Genomic DNA, 16,710 nt, shown 5'->3' on the forward strand with positions numbered 1-16,710 from the left:
AGTTACGACTTTTTCTCTGGCCCTGAGTATGAATGAGACAAAGGAGAGGAGAATGAGAACAGCATTATGCTTAATGGCCAGAATCTCAGTTAGCCAACATCAGCCTGGTTTCCATGAAATGAGCAAGCAACAGCAGCTGGGTAGGAATTGTTGAAAGCTGTAGCCCTCTTGGAGAGCTTTGGGGAACTCACAACAGTGAAGTAATGGCCAATGGAGCATAGACATAAACATAGTCTAAGGTTGAAAGCCAAAAGCCTGTATCAATGGTCAGGATAAGACAAGCTCAGAATTACCTTTGGGTTTTTGGTGATATATCCATTTCTTGCTGCTCTAATGTCTGCATTCTGTATAAATCTGAATGTGATTAATTATGACTTAATCACTCTTTTTAACATACTGCAGAGAACAAATGGCTGGTTGAAAAATAGAAATGTTCCATTTCAACTTTTTTAAAATCAGGGATTAATAAAGTCATCACCTTATGGATGAAACAGATGAGAATAACTAATCCCACTTTATTAAGGCTTTCTTTGTAAAGGTGTAAAAGATGCTACAAAATTCATCTGCATTATCATTTAGGATTAAAATTGAAATCTTATGTAGGACTATCCAGTTAAGTAACATAGCATCTTGACTCTGCATTTTGTTAGAGCTGGACAAAAATATGTGTGTGTTCACGCAAGTTAAATCTTACGGATATTTATTTTTAAATTTTCTCTTCAAAATACTAATATCCGTTCTATAGTTGATCACAAGAGGGAGACTACATCCATATTTCCTCTCATTGTTCCAAATTTTTAAAGAGTCCAAACAATTTGAGTCATTTAGGACCAGATCTAATCTTTGACTGCTCACTGAAAAGTGTTAATGACTGTTCAATTAGTATTTTTTTCTGAGTTTGTCAAACCTCTGAAATTTATAGATAAAGATAGCCAATCCAGTAAACAAGATTGAACAATGCAAAGGCAGTTGGAAAGAAGATTCGAGAATAGGAGTCAATTTTTGCAATACGGATGTGTATTCTTCCTTCTCTCCAAGATCCTGTGCGGCAGTCTTCAAAACAACAAAAGAAGCTAGCACAGTCTTTCCCTTCTAGGCACTCATATCCATAATCATCATCACGTTCAGGGAGATGATTAATGTTATTAATGGGAATTAGTGTTGATCCAGGTCGAACAGCAATTGCAGGCGGTTTCTTAAGAAAAAAAAAAAAGAAAAATATAGTTTTTCAGGTTTTTTTATCCTCACATTAAATAATTCCACAGGCTTTCCGCAGCAAAGGCCAATATAAGCACCTTCAGTACAATACACAGAAATTCTAATATTAAAGAAAACAGTTTGGGGAGCTTTCTGAATTACGAAGTGCTGTATATAATGAGCTCATGCAGGCAAAAGATCATGAATGATTTTCACCCGCCACAGTGAAAACTGGGTTGTGCTGGGATTTGGGAACAGTGGATAATTAGTTACACAGATAGGGTTAGCTGATCCCATCTACATAACACAAGTGAACATTTTGAAGTCAGTCACAGCTTAACAACTGGGTCACAAACAAGTCCACAAGTAGCCTATAAGCATCACTACCAAGGGAATGTTGGTTCTCCCGTCATTTGGAGTCTTTAAAATGAAATTGGATGTGTTCTGAAAGCTACATTTTCACCTACAAAAAAGCTAACGGGATTAGTACGATATCAGTGGTGAAGTTTAAGAGACCCAGACACATAAGGCCAGGCTACGTCATCTGTCGCTCTGATATTGAATACCTAAACAATATGCTCTGCCTTTAGAAACCAAGACATAAGACTCCTTAGGAAAATGCCATTCAAGTCAGTGAAACTGATTAATTAAGCTCTTAATTCTTACTTTTACTTTCCTTCAGCATAACTCAATCCTCTTGCAATCTAGTAAAACCTCAGTGTAGTAGATGTAAAAGTTTATAAATAATTTTCATAGAAAAAATCTAGATGTCTTATTGCCTAGTACATATGCTGTTTGCTATTCCCTTTCTGGTGACTTTTGCCTTTTCACCTTCCAGTTACTTGCACTCCCACAGTCCACCTTTCCCTCTTTTATCATTTTATTTCCACACAGTTCTTCACTCTTATCCTTGTTTTCCTGAATATTTCAAAATACATTCTTTTTCTCTATCTGTCCTTTTTTTCTCTTTCTAAATCTCATAGCCTTTTAAATCCATAATCCTCTTTCTTTCAACCACCCCCCTCCTCCCCCCCCCCCGCCCCCCACCTTTGGCAGCTCTTCTAAAATCTTCAGTCTGAAGATAGGGGCTACATCAATACTACTCTTACATTGTCTTCTCTTTTTTCTACCATCTCCATATGTTACCATATAAGGAATAAATACAGCAGGAAAGGATGCAGTCAGAAGAACTAACTGGGTATTGAAGTGTAGAGAAGAATCTCCCTTCAACAATTATGCATGATAGGCAATGAAAAAATATAAAAAAAAATATGAAAAGCAGGAAGCCACATCATTTAGGTTCTTGTCATGTTTTAGAGTCCTGTTGTCCCACTTCAGGGTTTTACTTTGGCCAGTACACAGATGTCTATACATTGTTACGGAGGCACTCCATTGCTGCAGGGACATTTTACTTGATGTCCCAAGGGGTGATGTTAAAGCAATGCAGTATCCACCATGTTTTCAAATAGCTTTATTTAATAAGTGTCTTTACCAGAGGAAGTTTCACACAGACTGCTGTTTCAACACTTTTTAGACACGATGACCTAGGGAGCTAATTATCATCCTAAAGGACCTCATTACTCTTTTCAGTTATGATAAAATACTGACGATACTAACAAACAGCAGTTATATGCTTCTACCCTAATTTGAGGTATGACAGACAGGGCTTATTTTTAGAAAACTTAAAAAGTAAGTTCTTTTTTTTTTTTTTAACTTACGAAATCATTATTTTGTTGAAGATATATAGGGAAAGATGCTTATTTCTCATTCATGTCTGCTCTGGCTTTACAAGAATTTTCTGACTGTTGGTTCTGCCAACGTAAGATTAATGGCATGATTCCTTTCTACTAGTAGGGTGAAACAGGAATCTCCAACTCAGAAACATCATGGGAGGAGGAAAAAATAACAGGACTGCTTTTCACTGTTCATGTCACCAGCACAGACTGAAGCTGGCTACTGAATTACAGGTTCGAAGAGGCAGCCTGAGAGAGGCAGAAAGACAGTGCCATCTTATAGGCCGAGCTATGTACAGGGAACACATAAAATGCATATAAGAAAGAGACAACATGAGGGAAAAGGGGAAAAAAGACCGACACCTCACAATAAAATGATCTTCTATCATTGGCACAGACTTAAAAATACCCACCAAAACAGGAAGATACAGCAGTACAATGCTGATTGTTCATGCACATGCTCACTGACATCGTAGATGAAACCCCACGTACAGTGAGAAGCATTTATAAAACACTCCGACAGAACTAAAACCAAATTATTCTGCATTAACACTAATACATGTACGAAAGAAAGCCATCGTGTGTGGAGATCATAGCACAGGTGATGCATTCACTTCAGGTGAAATGATGATCAGAACAAGATTCACAACTAATTAAGTTTAATCTTTCCTGCTGAAACTCATTATCCTTACTAACACGGATTTACATAAGCCATTTCATACTACCTTTCTTGAATGATGCCAGCACATATTTTGTAAGATAAAACTGCTGTGAAATCTCACCATTTTTTCACAAGATCATTTATCGCACCTTATTGGCATCAGTTCCTAGAATAATAAGCTTTTATTGCATTTGCAATAGAAATAGAAGACTATGCAAGGCAAGTTTTCCAAGAAAAAAACACCTGTAAACAAGAACTTTTCAGAAGAAATTAAACTGAGTATTTTAATTAGTCTGGGTTTTTTTTGAGTTACATATCCATAACTACAAGAGAAAAAGAATGAATAGAAGTCTTTGACAAAGATAAATGGAGGGAGGAAAAAAAAGGATTTGTAATTGTATAACTTCCCATTAATTAATCAGATGGCTTCTTTAATTGTTCCATTTGGAACAGGAAATTTTATAGCTTTTTATAAAACATCACCAAAAATACCCCTATTTATCAAATTAGAACCCTTGCATCTAAGTATATTAAATCTAAACCTCCCACTTTTTTAGAGTAATCTTTTATCTAGTATGGTCTTATAGCCATAATATGCTGAAACATGTTTAAAGAATTCTGTGTGAAAAGATGGTTGTTTTTCAACTACTTGGAAATAAAAAGTATGCTTCATGGACATGTAGAACACAACTGGACAGTGTTTTGAATATTATATTGCTAATTTTAATCTTAGTCCAAACTCCAGCCGCTTATTCAATGTGTCAGTTTCTATCTCACCATTATTCTACCTTTTAAATTGTAACATGCACTGAAAATCTCAAACCATTTGGGAAATTATTGCACAAATGGCTGATGTGTGAACAGATTCTGGAAAGTCTCGTTGCTCCATTCAATAAAGCATACTTGCAAACCACTTCAATGTCTTTTGATCTGCCAGTAGATGATCTTTAATATCTCCCTGGTTTGAATAAGTAGTATTTCCTCCCTTCTTCCTTTTCTCCTCACTGTGCATGCTGAAGAGCAGACCTGTTTCAGCTCCCTGTTGCCTAAGCATTGTTGAGACCTCATAGCAACAACAACCTAAATTTGCATCTGCTACGCTAACAGTGGAAAGTCCCCCAAATTCTGCAGCCTCTGTTATCTTTTACCCTCACTGCTCAGCCAAGGCCCTTGCCAAAGTGTTTTCCATCCTTTCCACTATGCCCACATTTGCTTCTACCACTAGCAGGAAGGAGGTTTGAGGTTTCCACTTTCCACTTCTCTTGGCTTCCCTGAGGATCAAAGTGATGCCTGACCAAGGCAGCATGGAGCATTATTAACCTTTCACCACTAGCCTTCTCCTAAATACACAGCTGAGCCTCTTGGACCAGCTCACTGTATGAAACGCAAGGGCTCTCATTTCCCTGGTACGAAGCCACAGCAGCCCCGCAGTGCCCCCATAAGACGGTCTCCCACAGCAGCGCTGCTCAAAATGGGTGCACCAGCACTTTCCGACACTGGTTGCAGAATAAATACGGTTCATAACAGGATTTCTGTATTTCCATATCTGGGCTTCTGTAACTTCATTTCAATTTCTGTTTGACCTTACACAGGTGGTATTCAGCTTTCATTCAGAAAAGACAACTGATATTATGATTCAGCTATGCTCCAGCTTCCTTTGAGGAAATGATCTGGAAGGGGGCTTCACAACATTGTCCTTCTGCTTCTTCTCTCCAAAAGATGACTACAATCAAGCTGCAGATATTAAGAGTAGTGTTCAAATGAATAAGCTATTTAATGTCTTTACCTTAATGTTTTATTAGACTAAAGATTAGCTTTAGGTATTTGTTCTGGCTTCCAACAACAGATTCTTTCAAAGTTCCAGTATTATTACTACACAAACAGAAAGCCTCTTGAAATTGAATAATACTTGTTCCTGGGATATGTGGGGACACACATCTCACAAACATCAACTTGTAAAAACAAAAGTTTCATTTTACCAGAAAGAGACATGAAAGTAAATTTAAAAAAAAAAAAAAAGTTAAAGTAGAATTTGTGAAGTGGAAGGCAGTCAGAATACTGACCCATAGTAAGCACTTTTTCCTTTGCAAAGCTAGAAACCTGAGGCCCAAGTTAGGTGATGCATACCGAAGCAAATCCTCATAACTTCAGTCCATTTACATTCTCTCTACTACTCCAGTCTTATCTATGGTTCTCTGCCAGGTGCTGTTTTCAGAAGCGCTATGCCCAGCCAGAACTGTCTCTATGGGCACACACGCCATGGGCAGCTCCAGAAGCACCAGGGGCTTGGGCATGGCATGGAAAAATGGAATATTATATCAAAACACTCTCTAGCTTGTGTTTATGTGTTCTCATTCCCATATGAGTGGAATGATTTAAAACTTTTGTTCATTAGTAGTGTTTACAGAAAATGAATACAAGCCTTGAACCGTAAAAAAAAGATAAAAATATTAGTCTTAATTATGTTTGAACATTAGCTCTGCTACTTAAGAATCAGTCTCCCAAAATTAACACTACAATAAAGAGCATTCTGTTGTGGGTTTTTTTCTTATTTGGCTAAACTTACTGGTGGCTTAGACTTTGCCTTCTTTTCTTTTCCTTTGTCTCCTTTTCTGTTGCTGGTAAAGTAATGCAAGGTGCCATATTCCATCAAGGCAGCAAACACAAAAATGAAGCAAACTGAAACAAAAAGGTCCATTGCAGTCACGTAGGAAACCTTTGGGAGTGACTTCCTAGCAATTGTACTCAATGTTGTCATGGTCAACACTGTTGTAATGCCTATTTGAGAAAGAGAGAAAAAAAGACAGGAAGAGGGAAGTGTGTAAGTAATCCAATCATATTGTCACCAAAAAATCCTCAAATTGCCCTTAATTCCTTCATGAGACATACAAGAACTGAGCCACACCAGAGTTCAGCGCTGATCACACTCACACACACTGGTGCTATTGCAAGAAGCCATCCCTATGGATCCAGTGGCCTCCATGGGATCATACAGAAGTCAGCACATTTCACCTTCAGTTTAAATCCCTCTCATTTTCAATACACATTGAATAAACAATGACACCGAGAAAGTTTGAGTAATTTTATAAATCTGTTCTAGAATGCACACATAAAACAAATACAATAGACAAACAGATACAAATAAGTACACAAATTTCATGAACACAAAAAAGTTCTTTGGCTCTTGAAAGATTAAAATGTACAAAAGGACACATTCAGAAAAAAAGGTGTGTTATATATTAATAATTTCAAACTTCCAGAAAACACGAGAAAAAGGAATAATATTTCAAATTGTTTGCTTCTGACATGTAGCAGATCAAACTGGATGACCATCATGGCCCTTCCGCTCACATTCTCTAAGTTACTAACTACTTTTTCAACACTGTGTCTTAAGTAATAGAAAATGTTTCCCTTGATTCACTTACATACAAGTTAATTAAAAGAACAAGCTGGCCTTAATAGCGATGTGTTCAGAATCTCAACTATACCACTCGTCACTGGTTTAACATTTAGAACGTGCTAACACTTTCTTCTTATATTTGATTCTTCAGGGAGATGCATAATAGTCCAGAATAAAGATGTGACCTTACCTTTGGAGAGCAATACTTGAACACACAAATAATTAGTTATTTACATGCACAGGCTTATTGCAGAAAATGTGTTACACCAGTCTAAGGCTGTCTATGGCTTTTAAATCTGTATTGGTTCCGGCTGAGATTCAGTTAATTTCCCCCATAGCAGCCCTCATAGTGCTGTACTTTGCATTGGTAGCTGGGAAGTTGTTGATAACGCACCAGTGGTTTGGCTACTGCTAAGAAGAGCTCGGACACCATCAGGGCTGTCTCTCCAACATTCCCCCTCGCCCTCACCAGTAGGTTACAGACAGGCAAGATCTGAGAATCACAGAATCATAGAATGGTTTGGGTTGGAAGGGACCTTAAAGATCATCTAGTTCCAACCCCCCCGCCATGGGCATGGACATCTTCCACGACATGAGGTTGCTCAAAGCTTCATCCAATCGGGCCTTGAACACCTTCAAGGGTGGGGCAGCCACAACTTCTCTGGGTAACCCATTCCAGTTCTTCACCACCCTCATTGTAAAAAATTTCTTCCTTATATATAGTCGAAATCTACTCACTTTCAGTTTAAAGCCGTTGCCCTTGTCCTATCACTACATGTCCTTGTAAAAAGTCTCTCTTCAGATTTCTTGCCGGCTCTCTTTAAGTACTGGAAGGCTGTTACAAGATCTCTCTGGGGCCTTCTCTTCTCCAGGCTGGACAACTCCAACTCTCTCAACCTGTCTTCATAGCAGAGGTGCTCCAGCCCTCGGATCATTATCGTGGCCCTCCTCTGGACTCACTCCAGCAGCTCCATGTCCTTCTTATGTTGGGGACTCCAGAGCTGAATGCAGTATTCCAGGTGGGGTCTCAGGAGAGCAAAGTAGAGGGGTAGAATCGCTTCCCTCGACCTGCTGGCCATGCTTCTTTTGATACAGCCAAGGATACGGCTGGCTTTCTGGGCTGCCAGCACGCATTGACGGCTCATGTTGAGCTTCTCATCCACCAACACTCTCAAATCCTTCTCCTCTGGGCTACTCTCAATCCATCCTCTCCTTAGCCTGTACTTGTGCTTGGGATTGCCCCGGCCCACATGCAGGACCTTGCACTTGGCTTTGTTGAACTTCATGAGGTTCTCACAGGCCCATATCTCAAGCCTGTCAAGGTCCCTCTGGATGTCATCCCTTCCCTCCAGCGTGTCCACAACACCACACAACTTGGTGTCATCTGCAAACTTGCTGAGGGTGCACTCAATCCCACTGTCCATGCTGTCGACGAGGATGTTAAGCAGCACCAACCCCAATACTGACCTCTGAGGAATGCCGCTTGTCACTGCTCTCCATTTGGACTTTGAGCCATTGACTGCAATTCTTTGAGTGCGACCATCCAGCCAATTCCTTATCCACCAAGTGGTCCATCCGTCAAATCCATGTCTTTCCAGTTTAGAGACAAGGATGTCATGTGGGACAGTATCAAATGCTTTGGACAAGTCCAAGTAGGTGACATCACTTGCTCTTCCCTTATCTACAAATGCTGTAAACTCATCATAGAAGGCCATCAAATTAGTCAGGCAGGATTTGCCCTTAGTGAAGCCATGCTGGCCATCACCAATCACCTCCTTCTTACCATGTGCCTTAGCATAGTTTCCAGAAGCATCTGCTTCACGATCTTGCCAAAACCAGAGGTGAGACTGACTGGCCCTGAGTCTTCCTTTTTTCCCTTTTTAAAGATGGGGGCTATGTTTCCCCTTTTCCAATCAGTGGGAACTTCACTAGACTGCCATGACTTCTCAAATATGATGGATAGTGGCTTAGCAACTTCATCCGCCAGTTCCCTCAGGACCCACAGATGCACCTCATCAGGTCCCATGGACTTGTGCACCTTCAGGTTCTTTAGATGGTCTCGAACCTGATCTTCTCCTACAGTGGGCGGTTCTTCATTCTCCCAGTCCCTGACTTTGCCTTCTGTGACTTGGGCAGTGTGACTGAAGCTCTTGCCAGTGAAGACTGAGGCAAAAAAGTCAATCAGTACATCAGCCTTCTCCATATCCTGGGTAATCAGGTCTCCTGTTTCCTTCTGGAGAGCGTCCACGTTTTCCCTAGTCCTCCTTTTATTACTGACATACCTATAGAAGGTTTTCTTTTTGCCCTTGATGTCCCTGGTCAGATTTAATTCTATCACAGCTTTAGCATTCCTTACCTAATCCCTGGTTGCTCAGACAATTTCTCTGTATTCCTTCAGGCCTACTTGTCCCAGCTTCTACCCTCTGTAGACTTCCCTTTGGAAGAAAGAGAGGACATAGCCAGGACAGCTGATCCAAACTGACCAAAGGGATATTCCATACCGTATGACTTCTGCTCAGCAACGAAAGCTAAGAGAAGGGAGGAGGAAGGGGGCTTTTGTTATTTATGACATTTGTCTTCCAGAGCAACCACTACACATACTGAAGCCCTGCTTCCTGGGAATCAGCCAGACATCACCTGCTGATAGGAAGTAGAGAATAAATCTTTTGTTTTCCTTTGCCTCCACTCACGGCCTTTGCTTTTGCTTTATTAAACTGCCTTTCTATTGACACACAAGGCTTTTTTTCCATCTTACTTTCTCCCCCTCTGTCCTGCTGAGGAGGGAAGTGATAGAGCAGCTTGGTGGGCACCTGGCATCCAGCCGAGGTCAACTCACCACAAAATCAAAGCATGGAATCAGGGGTCATTATGGACGGATCCTGCAGCAGGTCATCAGTGGTGATTTTGCAATATATTTCCCAATGAAATTATATGCCTAAAGGGCAAGCAGATAACCACAGAGTTTTCCAATAGTGCTTGGCTTTAACAAGATGCTTTTGAAAATCAATTAGGCATTTCTCTGCATAGTTAAATATCTAAATACCTTTAATACTCTCAAACCTTTTGCTTTGGGAAACCACAGTCTGCCAGGATCTTTCAATATATATGGAAGAAAAAAACCCAAGCCTTTTTAGTGTACCAGACCCCAGCACAGCCTCCAGTTTCCTGTTACAGCTGGTGTCCTTTCAGACGGAACCCACAATGATGTCCAATGATTAGTCAGTCAAAGAAATTTTATAATAAATTTCTAAATGAAAATTTGAAACTATCAAGAGATAGTTTCACTTATTTGTTCTAGATTTTAGGCCCCCTTCACTAAACTTTGTGGCATTTTTAAATAGCATAAAGTTAAGATCCAAGACTCAGATTTTCTTCTCTTACCTTTTCATTAGGCTACTGAGCTGTGCTTATTTTTGCTTACTTTCTTTCTCAACTGATTAATCTTGCAGGCTTGACTGCACAGTGGGCCAGTTGCAGCGGGAAAGGCATAGAGTAAAAGCCTGGCCTCACCCTTCTGGTAGGAAACACTCCTATAACATGGTGTGTTCACAATCCTATAAGCTGATGAGGAAAATTAACTCACATCTCTCACTTCCTGAGATACAGCCTCAGCTCTTGATTTTCCCCCCAAAATAGGTCATACTACCATCAACAGTTTTACAAAAGCATCTGCCACTGCTAGGCTCAAAGTTGCTACTGTGCATCCTGTGCATTCCACGCACCTCTGTCTATCCTGCTTTATGTGGGGACAATGACTCTTCTCTGAGGGAGCACATAAATCCTAAACAGTCAAATGTAGGAGACTGACACCCTGCTGAACAGGTCAGCCAAGACGACACTAGCACAGAATTATCTCTGTAGCAGAACTTGCAAGACACTTCAGTACTGTCTGTAGTAAAAGCAGGACAGTGAGACAGTTTTTGTGAGTTACATGCTTAACTGCTTAAAGTGCAACTTTGGTTGCAAATTTTCTGTCCTGTCCTGGGCTTAAAAGAACAACTGAATCATTTCTATTATCAGAAAACAAACAAACAACCAAAAAAAACCTAACACACAACAACAGAAAACCCAACAAAAAAACCAAACAGATCTTCACAGTTTTCTCTTGTGTAGTAATGACATCCTTTGTTCCATGATGCTAAGTGAAGATTAATAATACTTGTCAGACTAGTTATTGCCATATTGCCATCCCTGGAGATGAAAAAAAGAACATAAAGGAGAAAAAATATTTTATGTGAACAACAGCAGATCCAAAAGGCTTGGATGAGGATTTCCAGATTTCCATTCTCAACACTCCCACCTTAAGCCCTGCTGTGCAATCACAGCAGGATCCTTGTAATCTTAATCTTGCAGTTCAAGAGAAAGGGTGACCAATGGTCACAATCTGAAGGGGAATAAACTGTCGTTAATTTACTCCCTGCTGCAGATTTGTATTCCCAGGGAGTACCAGACTATTCAAGGTTGAAAAAAGACATTCTTACCCAGAGAAGTCCTTGCAGGAACTGCATCCTTATTGATCCAAAATGACACCCATGAAAGAACAACTGTGAGTATACAAGGAATGTATGTCTGAATAGTAAAATATCCCATGCGTCTGCTGAGATCAAAGAAGATTGTCATAATAATATAATCACCTATAAATTAAAAAAAGAAAAAAATATTTCACGACATATTGACAGTGGTTTTCAGTTGTATCTTCATCTGTTAGTCTTGTTCTACATAGATATTACATGACATAAAACTTAACACTTTGACTTACCAGACAAGGTATGAGAAATTTCAGTTGTATTTCGTAGTCCTACAAATGCAAACTGATACAATCTCCAGTATTTTGGATCTGCCACTTCAACAGAGGTTTTCTTCCATTTGTATTCGATTTCATTTCTGGGATATCCATCTAGAATAAAACAGAGCAAATAGACTATTCAGCCACCAAAGCATGTTTTGTGATCTCTGAAGTTGTTTATAAACTAAACCAGGGCTATACATAAAGCAGATCAGAGAGAAAGCCAATTTGTAGTCTACCTGATCCACTTAAAATTTAACCACGGAATATCTAATGTCAGTTTTAAGCCTAACTAAACGTATGATCGACCAAAAACTATCTAAATACAAATGTTGAGGAAATATCCACACAATGTTCTGGAACTCAGATACAAAATACTGGCTCAGCATGATTACTATGAATTAATAAATGTAATATACATTATCATAAAAAGACTACAAAAAGTATAAAAAGACAGACACTTATTTGTACACAATTTGATAAAATTCCTATTGATATTTATTGAAAAATTCTTTGTCTATTATTCCCGGAATGGATTTTTGTGGCCTGACTCACTATCCAGTACTTCAACTTCAAGGAAGTGCAACCTTCTCAATTTTCATGTGCCTCACATGTTGCCCCACATTATCTTGCAGAAAGGCAGAAATGAAATAAGCAAGACTCACTTGTGTGGTACCACTATTTAATCAATGGAGCTACCAAAGCTCATTTAGCTGGAAGCACTCAAGAAGGAAGTACTAAATGAAAACATTAATTTAAAAAGAATCTCTGGTTTGATTTCATTACCTATTAGGTTTCACATTTAGGAATAAGTCATTTAGCTGTGTTCAAGTGGTTTGAGTTTCTTTTGCCAGTAATAGCCTAATTCCCTTAGGCAATTTATTTTTTTTTAAATATAGTTTATATTAAAGAAATGAAGCCTGAAAGTTGTGTTTCTTGCTCACATAAATAAGTCCCACTGAAAAGAGAAGGACTTCTTACACTGATTAAGCATTTATAGAAATAGGTTGAAAAAGATAGATCTTATTTTTCCTTTTAAGTATGCAACATAGAACTAATTCAAAGCCGGAAAGTCTGGCAGGCACAAAAAATAAAGTTCTTCCAGGGCAACAGATTTCCATTAACTGAAATGGGCATTGTATCAGACTCCTAAGCAATAAGATTATTTTTAAAGTTGCTTCTAAATGAAATGCATGTAATTCAATTCATTCATTACTGCATTTAATAATGTATTAAATAATGCAGTAAATCTAATCTAAACATAAACAGGTCAGTTCTTTCCTTCACTACAAGGCTTTAGAAAGTAAACATTTGCTCTCTTGCTGCCAGTGTTTAAGAAAATTTGAAGCCTGAATGTAAAGAGAAAAAAAACAATAAGAAGTATTTTACCACCTACAGCTTGAAAACTCCAGTGGACAGGAGTGTTCATCCATAGGAAAGTTATGAAGCTGAAGATAACATTCAGCATTAATTGTCAGCCTAATTAGAAAAGGAAGGGGGAGAGGGGGAAGAAAAGAATATTATATTCAAGCATCCAGACACTTCAGACTAGATAGTAAAGAACATGCACAGAAATTAATTTTGCCAATTAATGGATGTTACGCATAGCCAACTGTATATCTGCAAAAAACATCCAGCATCACTGCCAAAGAACAAAAAACTGTAATCATATGCAACCTGAGGACCTGCGTTATTTCAACTGGCATGTCAAATCATTTCAAAAATTTCAATTGATTTGGGGAGATCTCTCAGCTGTCTACCAGAAATAGGGGATAAAAGGGAAGGACTGAAGGCAGGCCAAGGAGAGGAGTTTACAATAGCAAATAAAGGAAGTTTCTGAAGAATGCATTTGTCAAGTGAAATTGCATTTGACATCATTGTATCTGGTGGCCATATACACGAGAGAGAAAGTGGCGACACTCTTGAGCTTGCTCTATACTCATGGAAGTAGCTATGGTTAAGACACTAGCGTGGATAGGAAAGAGTCGACTTGGTATTTCTACTCATTTAATACCTAAGGCATTCAAGTAATTCATGCAACTAATATACATTTTAGAAGTAGTTCAAGACTCGTAATGGTATCAGCTGAATCACTTGCTGCTTTTGAAAATACTATCACAGATTTCCGAAGAGCTTCCCAGCAATCAATGCAAAACCCAGTTCTGCTAACTTTCCCTAGGAAGGTAGGGTAAGGGGCTAGACGCCAAACTGTCTTCTTTGCATTTAAAATACCTCCTCCTTTGCTGGTAAAACTGTGAATAAAGTCAGAATATCTTCTAAGATCAACTTTGAAAATTAACATAATGCTTACATGCCTGACTGTATGCAATACTTACCTACTAGACAAAAGAGATGGGGAAAGGAAGATTCTGCCACACACTACCAGAAAGCTCTATAAGTCTGTGAACAACGTAGTTATTCTACACAAAGTATCACTAGGACATTTCAAGAAATCTGTCCTGACCAAAAGAGAGGCAGATGAGGTTCACAAGGGAAAGTGTATTTCCCACCATACGCCAAGGAGAAGAAGGAGCACCACATTTCCAAGTAAAAGACTTGTATCCCTCTGAAGACACTTTTCAAATTTGCCAACTACAGTATATGCATTTGTTGCCTTTGTTTTCCATTTTCCAACATTTGGATAGCCAAATGCTTAAAGAAAAAGGAAACAAAACTAGACTTTTATTAAAAGCAACACAACTAGATCTGGAATCACTGATGGGTGCAATGGACAGACCAAGAACTACCCTCAGAGGAGACCCAGTAAGCCTAACAGAATCACCTTGTCTGCTCCCTCAAGTACCAACAAGGAAAGAGTGACGGTACAGGGGAGCCAGTAAACCTGGAGCACTGTCAGATCCTACTATTGTTCCTTCAATAACCAACATATGAACCTCTCAATGTTACTCCACTTTAGACAAATTCAGGTCATATCCTCACCCATAGAGATGTTCGTGTGTTGCAGTGCTGGGTGAATGCCTGTTTTACTGTTTTATTACTATCTCATTGCACTTCACAGTTTATACTTTAGCACAACAATTCTAACCTATTTCTTTGGGAGAGCTCACTTTTTTTTGGCTGCAGTTGTTTCTTTGTTTTACTTAGACCTTGTTTAAAAGAAATTGTACACTGAAACTGAATGGACAACAGAAGTGAAAACTCCAAGTATGATTCTAGAATTGTTAGCTACAAAAAGAAAAAAAAAAATATTAGCATATAGAGCAGAAGAGGCTCTCTAGAGATTTTTATAAACATGAGCATAACAAACTGTTTAAAAAGTGCTCTTCAGAGATATTTGTATGCTTTCAAATGAAACATATTAAGAAAAAATTCAGTGAAGAGAATCCTTTTGAAACATTCTAATTCTTCTTACTTCTGATAAAGAAGAATTTTATAAATTGTTCATACAACACATCCCATGACTGGAGTGTCAGAATAGAAGGGTACAGGCTCTTTAGGAAGGACAGGCAGGGGAGAAGAGGAGGAGTGGTTACCCTCTATGTCAAAGACCAGCTGGAGTGCATAGAGCTGCACCTGGGGACGGATGAGGTCCCAACTGAGAGCTTATGGGTTAGAATTAAAGGGAGAGCAGGGACAGGGGACATAGTACTGGGGGTCTGCTGCAGACCACCTGACCAGGAGGACCGGGTGGATGAGGCCCTCTACAGACAGATAGGAGCTGCCTCACATTCACGAGCCCTGGTCCTCATGGGGGACTTCAACCACTCCAATATCTGTTGGAAGGACACAACAGCAGGGCATAGGCAATCCAGGACGTTCCTGGAATGCATGGATGATAACTTCCTTCTCCAAGTGGTAGAGGAACCAATGAGGAGACGTGCTTTGCTGGACTTTGTTCTCACCAACAAAGAAGGGCTGGTGGGGAACGTGACGCTCAAGGACAGCCTTGTCTGCAGTGATCATGAAATGGTGGGATTCAAGATTGTTAGGGAAGCAAGGAGGGTGCACAGCAAGCTCACTACTCTGGATTTCAGGAGAGCAGACTTCGGCCTCTTCAGGGATCCCCTTGCTAGAATACAATGGGATGAAGCCCTGGAGGAAAGAGGGGCCCAAGAAAGCTGGTTAATATTCAAGGATCACCTCCTCCAAGCTCAGGAGCGGTGCATCCCAGCAAAGAGAAAGTCAAGTAGGAACACCAAGAGGCCTGCATGAATGAACAAGGAGCTCCTGGACCAACTCGGACACAAAAAGAAGGCCTACAGAGGGTGGAAACAAGGACAGGAGGCCTGGGAAGAATACAGAGCAATTGTCCGAGCAACCAGAGATCAGGTTAGGAAAGCCAAAGCCCTGATAGAGTTAAATCTGGCCAGGGACATCAAGGGCAACAAGAAAAACTTCTACAGATACGTCAGTGATAAAAAGAGATCTAGGGAAAATGTAGGCCCTCTCCGGAAGGAAACGGGGGACCTGATTACCCGGGATATGGAGAAGGCTGAGGTTCTCAATGACTTCTTTGCCTCAGTCTTCACTGGCAAGAGCTCCAGCTGCACAGCCCAAGTCACAAAAGGCAAAGGCAGGGACTGGGAGAATGAAGAACCACCCACTGTAAGAGAAGATCAGGTTTGAGACCATCTAAAGAATCTGAAGGTGGACAAGTCCATGTGACCTGATGAGGTGCATCCACAGGTCCTGAGGGAACTGGCAGATGAAGTTGCTAAGCCACTATCCATCATATTTGAGAAGTCATGGCAATCTGGTGAAGTTCCCAATGACTGAAAAAGGGGAAACATAGCCCCCATTAAAAAGGGAAAAAAAGAGATCTAGGGAACTACAGGCCAGTCAGTCTCACCTCTGTGCCTGGCAAGATCATGGAGCAGATCCTCTTGGTGACTATGCTAAGGAACATAGAAAATAAGGAGGTGATTGGTGACAGCCAACATGTCTTCCCTGAGGGCAAATCCTGCCTGACTAA

The 16,710-nt window shown here is 39.9% G+C and overlaps 1 protein-coding gene across 2 annotated transcripts in view; it reads right to left on the bottom strand.

Moving 5' to 3' along the window:
* Positions 1 to 916: 916 nt before the first annotated feature.
* Positions 917 to 16,710, bottom strand: part of GABRG1 (gamma-aminobutyric acid type A receptor subunit gamma1) — a 48,137-nt gene continuing 32,343 nt past the window's right edge. The window contains exons 2-7 of one of the 2 annotated variants that reach the window (XM_086612583.1): positions 13,174 to 13,256; positions 11,751 to 11,888; positions 11,473 to 11,625; positions 6,176 to 6,369; positions 2,134 to 2,142; positions 917 to 1,195 (exon numbers count right to left, since the gene is read on the bottom strand). In XM_086612583.1, coding sequence (XP_086468709.1) covers positions 917 to 1,195; positions 2,134 to 2,142; positions 6,176 to 6,369; positions 11,473 to 11,625; positions 11,751 to 11,888; positions 13,174 to 13,256 — 856 coding nt within the window. Of the gene's footprint in view, positions 1,196 to 2,133; positions 2,143 to 6,157; positions 6,370 to 11,472; positions 11,626 to 11,750; positions 11,889 to 13,173; positions 13,257 to 16,710 lie in introns of both variants that reach the window. The other variant, XM_086612584.1, reaches the window with a different exon arrangement.

This window comes from Tauraco erythrolophus, chromosome 5, assembly GCF_009769465.1.
Source record: "Tauraco erythrolophus isolate bTauEry1 chromosome 5, bTauEry1.pri, whole genome shotgun sequence".
Taxonomy (NCBI): Eukaryota; Metazoa; Chordata; class Aves; order Musophagiformes; family Musophagidae; genus Tauraco; species Tauraco erythrolophus.